Genomic DNA, 12,083 nt, shown 5'->3' on the forward strand with positions numbered 1-12,083 from the left:
GGGCTCAATTTCCCGGCTCTCCCCCCCCCCCCCCCCGCCCGCCCTCATTTCTCCCTGTCTTGTGTCCAGGTGAATGGAAAGCCAGTGACGGTCCCGTTCCTCCCGAGCCCCAGGATATCCGTCAAGCCCTCCGGCCAACACGTGGTGGTGCGGACGGACTTCGGCCTGACCGCGCGGTACGACGGCAGGCAGCACGCCGACGTGCGAGTTCCGAGCGAGTGAGTACTTCCCGCAGCCTCCGCGCGGTACGGGCCGTCGGGGGGTGGGGATTGGGGGGGGCGGGGGGGGGGGGAGAGGGGGTGATCCGTGCGCGTGCGTGTCCCCGTCGCGCTCCTCTCACATCCGACCCTCTCGAGCGCGGCTAACGCCTTGACCTCTCTGTCCCAGCTACGCCGGCCAGACGTGCGGACTGTGCGGTGACTACAATGGAATTCCCGGCGACGATTTCCGGACTCCGGACGGACGGGTCGTGAAAGGCGTCAACGACTTTGGGAACAGCTGGAATGTGGAGGAGAAGTGAGTGGGATATCTGGCAGGGCGGAGCCTGTTTTCCTGTCTTCGCGGATTTCACTTGTCGGGAGAATGTGGGACCCGCTCCCACGGGGAGTGGGGGGAATGTGGGACTCGCTCCCACAGGGAGTGGGGAGAAGGTGGGACTCGCTCCCACAGGGAGTGGGGAGAAGGTGGGACTCGCTCCCACAGGGAGTGGGGGGAATGTGGAACTCGGTGCCACAGGGAGTGGGGAGAATGTGGGACTCGCTCCCACAGGGGAGTGGGGGGAATGTGGGACTCGCTCCCACAGGGAGTGGGGAGAATGTGGGTCTCGCTCCCACGGGGAGTGGGGAGAATGTGGGACTCGCTCCCACAGGGAGTGGGGAGAATGTGGGACTCGCTCCCACAGGGGAGTGGGGGGAATGTGGAACTCGGTGCCACAGGGAGTGGGGAGAATGTGGGACTCGCTCCCACAGGGGAGTGGGGGGAATGTGGGACTCGCTCGCACAGGGAGTGGGGGGAATGTGGGACTCGCTCCCACGGGGAGTGGGGGGAATGTGGAACTCGCTCCCACAGGGGAGTGGGGGGAATGTGGGACTCGCTCGCACGGGGAGTGGGGGGAATGTGGGACTCGCTCGCACAGGGAGTGGGGGGAATGTGGGACTCGCTCCCACGGAGAGTGGGGGGAATGTGGGACCTGCTCCTACTGGGAGTGGGGAGAATGGGGGACTCGCTGCTACGGGGAGTGGGGAGAATGTGGGACTCGCTCCCATGGGGAGTGGGGAGAATGTGGGACTCGCTCCCACAGGGGAGTGGGGGGAATGTGGGACTCGCTCCCACGGGGAGTGGGGAGAATGTGGGACCCGCTCCCACAGGGAGTGGGGGGAATGTGGGACTCGCTCCCACAGGGAGTGGGGAGAAGGTGGGACTCGCTCCCACAGGGAGTGGGGAGAAGGTGGGACTCGCTCCCACAGGGAGTGGGGGGAATGTGGAACTCGGTGCCACAGGGAGTGGGGAGAATGTGGGACTCGCTCCCACAGGGGAGTGGGGGGAATGTGGGACTCGCTCCCACAGGGAGTGGGGAGAATGTGGGTCTCGCTCCCACGGGGAGTGGGGAGAATGTGGGACTCGCTCCCACAGGGAGTGGGGAGAATGTGGGACTCGCTCCCACAGGGGAGTGGGGGGAATGTGGAACTCGGTGCCACAGGGAGTGGGGAGAATGTGGGACTCGCTCCCACAGGGGAGTGGGGGGAATGTGGGACTCGCTCGCACAGGGAGTGGGGGGAATGTGGGACTCGCTCCCACGGGGAGTGGGGGGAATGTGGAACTCGCTCCCACAGGGGAGTGGGGGGAATGTGGGACTCGCTCGCACGGGGAGTGGGGGGAATGTGGGACTCGCTCGCACAGGGAGTGGGGGGAATGTGGGACTCGCTCCCACGGGGAGTGGGGGGAATGTGGAACTCGCTCCCACAGGGGAGTGGGGGGAATATGGGACTCGCTCGCACAGGGAGTGGGGAGAATGTGGGACTCGCTGCCACGGGGAGTGGGGAGAATGCGGGACTCGCTCCCACGGGGAGTGGGAAGAATGTAGGACTCGCTCCCACGGAGAGTGGGGGGAATGTGGGACTCGCTCCCACGGAGAGTGGGGGGAATGTGGGACCTGCTCCTACTGGGAGTGGGGAGAATGGGGGACTCGCTGCTACGGGGAGTGGGGAGAATGTGGGACTCGCTCCCATGGGGAGTGGGGAGAATGTGGGACTTGCTCCCACGGGGAGTGGGGAGAATGTGGGACTCGCTCCCACGGGGAGTGGGGAGAATGTGGGACTCGCTCCCACAGGGAGTGGCCGAGGTGAATAGTGACAATACCTATGAAAGAGGAAGCTGGATAAACACATGAGGGATTGAGGAATATTGGATTTGGGGGTGGGGTGAAATGAAGTCGGGGTAGAGGAGGCTCAGGTGGAGCAGGAAAACCAGCAGGGCGGCGATGGGCCGAATGGCAATTGATCTGCTGTCCATTCTGTGTCATTCGCTGTAAAAAACAATCCTCCCCTTTCTTTCCCCCCAGCTGCACCTTGCCAGACACCGAGGTGACTCCCCAATGCTCCGAGGACAAGCGGGAGACGTACGAAGGAGCTTCTTACTGTGGTATCTTGCTGGACCAATACGGCCCGTTCTCCTCCTGTCACTGCAAGATCGACCCCATGGTACGGACTGCCCAGCACCCGGGTCCCATTCTGACTGGGAATCCATCCCTCCTCTTCCCGCATCGGCCTCACTACCTCCCCCACCGGTCCCTCTGGCCAGCTCCTCGCTGAGGCCCACCCAGGCCCCAGGCTCCCAGCACCGAGGTCAGCCTGGGCTGGGTGGGGAGGGGACCGGAGTGGGGGGGCACCATCGCACCTCCGGGGGCGAGGCTCGTGAGTTCGAGGTCAACTCCCGGCACTCGAGCCGATAGTTTTAGGTCTCGGTTGCGGAGGGAGGGGCGGGGTGGGAGGGGGGGAGAGAGCAGCAAATTCGGGCGTGAGGCCTTTCAGAGGAAAGACTAACCCGAGCCCCGTCTGCCCTCAGGTTTGTATTTGAGAGAACCCCGTGACACTATTTGTCAAAAGGGGGCGACGTTCTCCCCAACGAGCGGACCAATATTTACCTCACATCTCGCACCCAATAAACAATCGTCGGCTGGACACCGATCTCACCCTGGGGCCTTGCTGTGCGTACATAGGCTGCCACCTTTCCTGCCTGACGCCAGTGACCAATTTCGATGCGTATTCGCCAGGTGCCAAACCTTTCGGGATGTCCCCCCTTCGGTCCCAGAAGCTGAGTGCAAACGATCTCTCGTTCTGCTTCTCTCCGCTGACTAAACACAAACGTATCTCTCCCCCTCCCCCCCCCCGTTCTGTTTGACCCTTTCCCAGGCCTTCTTCAGGGACTGCGTCTACGACATGTGTGAGCTGGAGGGCCCCAAGCAGCAGCTGTGCGAGGCGATAGAGGCCTACGTCGATGCCTGTCAGCAACACGGCGTCACCGTCCGACCCTGGAGGAACGGAACCTTCTGCCGTACGTATCCCGGCGAGCGGGCACCGGACCGCTAAAGATTATTCCCCCCCCCTTTCCCGGAGCAGTGCTTTCCCCACTCCGAGTGACATCCGTTTGTCTTTTCTTTCCCTCTCTCTCTCTCTCTCTCTCTGCAGCACTTGAGTGCCCGGCCGACGGTCACTACCAGCCCTGTGCCTCGGCCTGCCCAGCCACCTGCCTTGACCCCCGACCCCTGCCCTGCGACCTGCCCTGTGCGGAGGGCTGTCAGTGTGACCGAGGCTTCGTGCAGAGCGGGACCCAGTGCGTCTCCAGGGACCAGTGCGGCTGTGTGTACAACGGGACCTATTATCAGGTAACGTGGGAAAGGGGGCAACTGAGACATCCCGGAACAACACGAAAACCCGGGAATATAAACCCCTCTCCGGTGGGTTCAGGTCCAAACCAGAGACCTGAGGGTGAAATCTCGGCTGGTAATCCGGGCAGTACTGAGGGAGTGCTGCGCTGTCGGAGATGCTGTTTCTCGGAGGACACATTAAGTCCAGACACAAGCTACCTTCTCAGGTGGATGAAATGCTCCCAAGGGAATATTTCAAAGAATTATGGACTCCATCACCTATTTATCCTCCAACAAATCACTAATCCCATTATTCATTCGTTTGCCGTCACATTTTTGTGTGTGGGAGCTTGCTGTGCACAAATTGGCTCCGGCATTTCCCCCATCGCAGCAGTGAATGCTATCCAAAGGTGTTTCATTGGTTGCAACGTGTAGGGTATTGAGAATCGCATTGTGAATTTTGGCCACTTGAGGTTACCGCACACACACACACACAAATACCAGCAGAGGGAGTCTGCTGGGAAGAGAGTAATAAAGGGTCCACGTCGCCAAACGCATGAGGCTGGATTCTCCGCCCCGCTGCGCCACATTTCTGCTCCGACCCGCCGGCGGGATTCTCCGTTACGCCGGCCGGTCGGTGGCGTTTCCCATTGTGGGGCAGCCACGCGCCGTCGGGAAACCCCACCCCCCCGGCGCTGGCAAAATGGAGAATCCCGCCCCTGCACTTCTAAATTTAAGCGTCTCTTGCTGAATGTTTAACTCCAAGAACTTCACAGGATTTCCTGAGGTGTTGGAGGCGCTGTATGTTTGCAAGTACTTTCTCTCTCACGTTGGGCCTTATCCGCGGGTCGGTTAGCTCAGTTGGCCAGACGGCTGAGATGTGGTGTCCCTCAGGTTATATCATCACCAGTCAGCTCGCTCTCAAAAGAAAATGGGGGGAGAGCGGCCTACGGCCCTCGGGGACCATGGCCACTTTCCCCTGTGTCCACTGTCCTTTCCTTCTCTTCCTGGGCAGATCAGTTGTAACTTGAGTCTCTCTCTCTCTCTGTGTTTGCAGCCCGGCGAGATGATCTGGGCTGAGGCCTGTAACCAGGTGTGTCAGTGTCTGTCCAGCAACAACGTCCAGTGTACGGATACCAGCTGTGCTCCGGACGAGTACTGCGGCCACGAGGGAGGAGTCCGGGGATGTTACCCTAAAGGTAAAGAGAAACAGAGGGTTTAACCCTTACTTACGTCGTAATCCGACCTCCTCCTCCTGCTCCCACTCTGACTCCGACGTTCCCACCCACTCTCCCGGTTTGTTGTTGCCGCGGAAACTACTCCGGCGTTGGAAATGCGGGAATGACTGCCTTCGCCCTCCTCTCCTCAGGTTGGTCCGCGTGCACTGCGTCCGGAGACCCTCACTACACCACCTTCGACAAGAGGAAGTTCAGTTTCCAAGGGAACTGCACCTACGTGCTGGCCAAGAGCTGTAACTCCAGCCGCACCCCGTTCACCGTCTACGCGGCCAACGAGCATCGCCACGGGCGCACGTCCGTGTCTTACGTCCGAGCGGTCCACGTGAGCGTCTACAACGTCACCGTCTCCATACTCGGGAACAAAGCGGTCCAGGTGAGAGGAGAGGGGTAGGGTGCTCCCTCAGAGGGTCGGTGCTGACTCGATGGGCTGAATGGCCTCCTTCTGCACTGTCGGAATTCTACGATTCTAAGTTGCATTTGGCCTCTCTGTAAACAAGCAGATGGGAAAAACGAAGAAACACCTCCCCTTTTATGACCTCTTAATTACAACATCAGCAGACACACAGTCTCGATACCTTAACCTCTTTAACAGTATCACTGCAACAAATATATACCTTAACTCAGGCTTTCAAAAACCTTACCGCAACAGATATAAAGCAGTCCAGGTGAGAGGAGACACCTTTACATTCACCAACACCCCTCCCACTCCCCCCACCCCGCCCCCTGCTGGTCTATCGGAGAGTTCATCGAAACTGCCAAAACCCCGATCGATAGGCTGTCATTGGCTGAGGGGAGCGAGGGATACGGAGCAAAGGAGGGGAGATGGAGTTGAGATAGAAGTCAACCTTGATCTAATTGAAGAGTGTTCGAGGGGCTGAATGGCCTCCAGTTGCTCTGACCCCCCCCCCCCCCACCCCCCCGCGAACCTACCCCCACTCTGGACAAAACTCCCGTCTCAGCGGAACATTCCAGATTGGAAATCTACGCAACGGATACCAGAGCAACGCACTCCGATCCAAGCACGACACCCCCGTGCAATCGATCCCTTCCCGTTCCCCGGAATTCCATCCGATCGGAGTCAATTCCACCTCGGCTTCGCTCCGACGTAGTTGCGACCTCATCCGGGAGGGGGTGGGGGAGGGGGCTCAATTTCCCGGCTCTCCCCCCCCCCCCCCCCGCCCGCCCTCATTTCTCCCTGTCTTGTGTCCAGGTGAATGGAAAGCCAGTGACGGTCCCGTTCCTCCCGAGCCCCAGGATATCCGTCAAGCCCTCCGGCCAACACGTGGTGGTGCGGACGGACTTCGGCCTGACCGCGCGGTACGACGGCAGGCAGCACGCCGACGTGCGAGTTCCGAGCGAGTGAGTACTTCCCGCAGCCTCCGCGCGGTACGGGCCGTCGGGGGGGTGGGGATTGGGGGGGGCGGGAGGGGAGAGGGGTGATCCGTGCGCGTGTGTGTCCCCGTCGCGCTCCTCTCACATCCGACCCTCTCGAGCGCGGCTAACGCCTTGACCTCTCTGTCCCAGCTACGCCGGCCAGACGTGCGGACTGTGCGGTGACTACAATGGAATTCCCGGCGACGATTTCCGGACTCCGGGGGGACGGGTCGTGAAAGGCGTCAACGACTTTGGGAACAGCTGGAATGTGGAGGAGAAGTGAGTGGGATATCTGGCAGGGCGGAGCCTGTTTTCCTGTCTTCGCGGATTTCACTTGTCGGGAGAATGTGGGACCCGCTCCCACAGGGAGTGGGGAGAATGTGGGACCCGCTCCCACAGGGAGTGGGGAGAATGTGGGACTCGCTCCCACGGGGAGTGGGGAGAATGTAGGACTCGCTCCCACAGGGAGTGGGGAGAATGTGGGACTCGCTCCCACGGGGAGTGGGGAGAATGTAGGACTCGCTCCCACAGGGAGTGGGGAGAATGTGGGACTCACTCCCACGGGGAGTGGGGAGAATGTAGGACTCGCTCCCACGGGGAGTGGGGAGAATGTGGGACTCGCTCCCACAGGGAGTGGGGAGAATGTGGGACTCGCTCCCACAGGGGAGTGGGGAGAACGTGGGACTCGCTCCCACGGGGAATGGGGAGAATGTGGGACTCGCTCCCACGGGGAGTGGGGAGAATGTGGGACTCGCTCCCACGGGGAGTGGGGAGAATGTGGGACCCGCTCCCACAGGGAAGTGGGGGGAATGTGGGACTCGCTCCGAACGGGGAGTGGGGAGAATGTGGGACCCGCTCCCACAGGGAGTGGGGGGAATGTGGGACTCGCTCCCTCGGGGAGTGGGGAGAATGTGGGACTCGCTCCCACAGGGAGTGGGGGGAATGTGGGACTCGCTCCCACGGCGAGTGGGGGAGAATGTGGGACTCGCACCCACCAGGGAGTGGTGGAGAATGTGGACTCTCGCTCCCACGGGGAGTGGGGAGAATGTGGGACCCGCTCCCCACGGGGAGTGGGGAGAAATGTGGGACTCGCTCCCACAGGGATTGGGGAGAATGTGGGACTCGCTCCCGACGGGGAGTGGGGAGGAATGTGGGACTCTCGCTCCCACAGGGAGTGGGGGGAATGTGGGACTCGCTCCCCACGGCGAGTGGGGAGAATGTGCGGACTCGCTCCCACAGGGAGTGGGGAGAATGTGGGACTCGCTCCACGGGGAGTGGGGCGAATGTGGGACCCGCTCCCACGGGGAGTGGGGAGAATGTGGGGACTTGCTCCCACAGGGATTGGGGGAGAATGTGGGACTCGCTCCCACGGGGAGTGGGGGAGAATGTGGGACTCGCTCCCACAGGGAGTGGGGAGAATGTGGGACTTCGGTCCCACAGGGAGTTGGGGGTATGTGGGACTCGCTCCCACGGGGAGTGGGGGAGAATGTGGGACTCGCTCCCACAGGGATTGGGAAGAATGTGGGACTTGCTCCCCGGGGAGTGGAGGGAGAATGTGGGACTCGCTCCCACGGGGGGTGTGAGGGAGAATGTGGGACTCGCTCCCACGGGGAGTGGGGAGAATGTGGGACTCGCTCCCACAGGGAGTGGGGAGAATGTGGGACTCGCTCCCACAGGGAGTGGGGGGAATGTGGGACTCGCTCCCACGGGGAGTGGGGAGAATGTGGGACTCGCTCCCACAGGGAGTGGGGAGAATGTGGGACTCGCTCCCACGGGGAGTGGGGAGAATGTGGGACCCGCTCCCACGGGGAGTGGGGAGAATGTGGGACTCCGCTCCCACAGGGATTGGGGAGAATGTGGGACTCGCTCCCACGGGGAGTGGGGAGAATGTGGGACTCGCTCCCAGAGGGAGTTGGGGGAATGTGGGGACTCGCTCCCACAGGGAGTTGGGGGAATGTGGGACTCGCTCCCACGGGGAAGTGGGGAGAATGTGGGACTCGCTCCCACAGGGATTGGGAAGAATGTGGGACTTGCTCCCCGGGGAGTGGGGGAGAATGTGGGACTCGCTCCCACGGGGGGGAATGGGGAGAATGTGGGACTCGCTCCCACGGGGAGTGGGGGAGAATGTGGGACTCGCTCCCACGGGGGAGTGGGGAGAATGTGGGACTCGCTCCCACCGGGGAGTGGGGAGAATGTGGGACTCGCTCCCACAGGGAGTGGGGGAGAATGTTGGGACTCGCTCCCACAGGAGAGTGGGGGAGGAATGTGGGACTCGCTCCCACGGGGAGTGGGGAGAATGTGGGACTCGCTCCCACGGGGAGTGGGGAGAATGTGGGACTCGCTCCCACGGGGAGTGGGGGAGAATGTGGGACTCGCTCCCACGGGGAGAGTGGGGAGAATGTGGGACTCGCTCCCACAGGGAGTGGGGAGAATGTGGGACTCGCTCCCACAGGAGTGGGGGGGAATGTGGGGACTCGCTCCCACGGGGAGTGGGGAGAATGTGGGACTCGCTCCCACGGGGGGAGTGGGGAGAAAGTGGGACTCGCCTCCCACGGGGAGTGGGGAGAATGTGGGACATGCTCCCACAGGGAGTGGGGAGAATGTGGGACTAGCTCCCACAGGGAAGTGGGGAGAATGTGGTACTCGCTCCCACAGGGAGTGGGGAGAATGTGGGACTCGGCTCCCATGGGGAGTGGGGAGAATGTGGGACTCGCTCCCACAGGGAGTGGGGGGGAATGTGGGACTCGCTCCCACAGGGATTGGGAAGAATGTGGGACACCGCTCCCACAGGGAGTGGGGAGAATGTGGGACTCGCTCCCACAGGGAGTGGGGAGAATGTGGGACTCGCTCCCACGGGGAGTGGGGGGGAATGTGGAACTCGCTCCCACAGGGGAGTGGGGGGAATGTGGGACTCCGCTCGCACAGGGAGTGGGGGGAATGTGGGACTCGCTCGCACAGGGAGTGGGGGGGAATGTGGGGACTCGCTCCCACGGGGAGTGGGGGGGAACTGTGGAACTCTCGCTCCCACAGGGGAGTGGGGGGGAATGTGGGACTCGCTCGCACAGTGAGTGGGGAGAATGTGGGACTCGCTCGCACAAGGAGTGGGGAGAATGTGGGACTCGCTCCACAGGGGAGTGGGGAGAAATGTGGGACTCGCTGCCACCGGGGAGTGGGGAGAATGCGGGACTCGCTCCCACGGGGAGTGGGAAGAATGTAGGACTCGCTCCCACGGAGAGTGGGGGGAATGTGGGACTCTCGCTCCCACGGAGAGTGGGGGGAATGTGGGACCTGCTCCTACTGGGAGTGGGGAGAATGTGGGACTCGCTCCCACGCGGATTTGGGAGAATGTGGGAGTCGCTCCCACGGGGAGTGGGGAGAATGTGGGACTTGCTCCCACGGGGAATGGGGAGAATGTGGGACTCGCTCCCACGGGGAGTGGGGAGAATGTGGGACTCGCTCCCACAGGGAGTGGGGAGAATGTGGGACTTCGCTCCCATGGGGAGTGGGGAGAATGTGTGACTCGCTCCCACGGGGAGCGAGGGGAATGGGGACTCGCTGCTACGGGGAGTGGGGAGAATGTGGGACTCGCTCCCATGGGGAGTGCGGAGAATGTGGGACTCGCTCCCACGGGGAGTGGGGAGAATGTGGGACTCGCTCCCACGGGGAGTGGGGAGAATGTGGGACTCGCTCCCACGGGGAGTGGGGAGAGTGTGGGACTCGCTCCCACAGGGAGTGGCCGAGGTGAATAGTGACAATACCTATGAAAGAGGAAGCTGGATAAACACCTGAGGGATTGAGGAATATTGGATTTGGGGGGTGGGGTGAAATGAAGTCGGGGTAGAGGAGGCTAAGGTGGAGCAGGAAAACCAGCAGGGCGGCGATGGGCCGAATGGCAATTGATCTGCTGTCCATTTCTGTGTCATTCACTGTAAAAAAACAATCCTCCCCTTTCTTTCCCCCCAGCTGCAACCTTGCCAGACACCGAGGTGACTCCCCAATGCTCCGAGGACAAGCGGGAGGCGTACGAAGGAGCTTCTTACTGTGGTATCTTGCTGGACCAATACGGCCCGTTCTCCTCCTGTCACTACAAGATCGACCCCATGGTACGGACTGCCCAGCACCCGGGCCCCATTCTGACTGGAATCCATCCCTCCTCTTCCCGCATCGGCCTCACTACCTCCCCCCCCCGGTCCCTCTGGCCAGCTCCTCGCTGAGGCTCACCCAGGCCCCAGGCTCCCAGCACCGAGGTCAGCCTGGGCTGGGTGGGGAGGGGACCGGAGTGGTTGGCACAATCGCACCTCCGGGGGCGAGGCTCGTGAGTTCGAGGTCAACTCCCGGAGAGAAGCAAATTCGGGCGTGAGGCCTTTCAGAGGAAAGACTAACCCGAGCCCCGTCTGCCCTCAGGTTTGTATTTGAGAGAACCCCGTGACACTATTTGTCAAAAGGGGGCGACGTTCTCCCCAACGAGCGGACCAATATTTACCTCACATCTCGCACCCAATAAACAATCGTCGGCTGGACACCGATCTCACCCTGGGGCCTTGCTGTGCGTACATAGGCTGCCACCTTTCCTGCCTGACGCCAGTGACCAATTTCGATGCGTATTCGCCAGGTGCCAAACCTTTCGGGATGTCCCCCCTTCTTTCCCAGAAGCTGTGTGCGAACGATCTCTCGTTCTGCTTCTCTCCGCTGACTAAACACAAACGTATCTCCCCCCCTCCCCTGTTCTGTTTGACCCTTTCCCAGGCCTTCTTCAGGGACTGCGTCTACGACATGTGTGAGCTGGAGGGCTCCAAGCAGCAGCTGTGCGAGGCGATAGAGGCCTACGTCGACGCCTGTCAGCAACGCGGCGTCACCATCCGACCCTGGAGGAACGGAACCTTCTGCCGTACGTATCCCGGCGAGCGGGCACCGGACCGCTAAAGATTATTCCCCCCCCCCTTTCCCGGAGCAGTGCTTTCCCCACTCCGAGTGACATCCGTTTGTCTTTTCTTTCCCTCTCTCTCTCTCTCTCTCTCTCTCTGCAGCACTTGAGTGCCCGGCCGACGGTCACTACCAGCCCTGTGCCTCGGCCTGCCCAGCCACCTGCCTTGACCCCCGACCCCTGCCCTGCGACCTGCCCTGTGCGGAGGGCTGTCAGTGTGACCGAGGCTTCGTGCAGAGCGGGACCCAGTGCGTCTCCAGGGACCAGTGCGGCTGTGTGTACAACGGGACCTATTATCAGGTAACGTGGGAAAGGGGGCAACTGAGACATCCCGGAACACCACGAAAACCCGGGAATATAAACCCCTCTCCGGTGGGTTCAGGTCCAAACCAGAGACCTGAGGGTGAAATCTCGGCTGGTAATCCGTGCAGTACTGAGGGAGTGCTGCGCCGTCGGAGATGCTGTTTCTCGGAGGACACATTAAGTCCAGACACAAGCTACCTTCTCAGGTGATGAAATGCTCCCAAGGGAATATTTCAAAGAATTATGGACTCCATCACCTATTTATCCTCCAATAAATCACTAATCCCATTATTCATTCGTTTGCCGTCACATTTTTGTGTGTGGGAGCTTGCTGTGCACAAATTGGCTCCGGCATTTCCCCCCATCGCAGCAGTGAATG

The 12,083-nt window shown here is 61.4% G+C and overlaps 1 protein-coding gene and 2 long non-coding RNA genes across 3 annotated transcripts; all 3 read left to right on the forward strand.

Moving 5' to 3' along the window:
- The first annotated feature begins 90 nt into the window (after positions 1 to 90).
- Positions 91 to 2,690, forward strand: LOC140404820 (uncharacterized). Its single transcript, XR_011938594.1, has 3 exons — positions 91 to 218; positions 388 to 516; positions 2,561 to 2,690. It is a non-coding gene; the product is annotated as an uncharacterized lncRNA (long non-coding RNA).
- Positions 2,691 to 3,437: 747 nt separating this feature from the next.
- LOC140404582 (zonadhesin-like) lies at positions 3,438 to 5,494 on the forward strand. The gene is made up of 4 exons (XM_072493184.1): positions 3,438 to 3,552; positions 3,687 to 3,883; positions 4,923 to 5,064; positions 5,235 to 5,494. Exons 1-4 carry the CDS (start codon positions 3,438 to 3,440, stop codon positions 5,492 to 5,494), a joined length of 714 nt encoding a protein of 237 aa, XP_072349285.1.
- Positions 5,495 to 10,458: 4,964 nt separating this feature from the next.
- LOC140404821 (uncharacterized) lies at positions 10,459 to 11,695 on the forward strand. Its single transcript, XR_011938595.1, has 3 exons — positions 10,459 to 10,580; positions 11,224 to 11,365; positions 11,505 to 11,695. It is a non-coding gene; the product is annotated as an uncharacterized lncRNA (long non-coding RNA).
- The last annotated feature ends 388 nt before the right edge of the window (positions 11,696 to 12,083 follow it).

Source organism: Scyliorhinus torazame, chromosome 31, assembly GCF_047496885.1.
Source record: "Scyliorhinus torazame isolate Kashiwa2021f chromosome 31, sScyTor2.1, whole genome shotgun sequence".
In the NCBI taxonomy this organism is placed as follows: domain Eukaryota; kingdom Metazoa; phylum Chordata; class Chondrichthyes; order Carcharhiniformes; family Scyliorhinidae; genus Scyliorhinus; species Scyliorhinus torazame.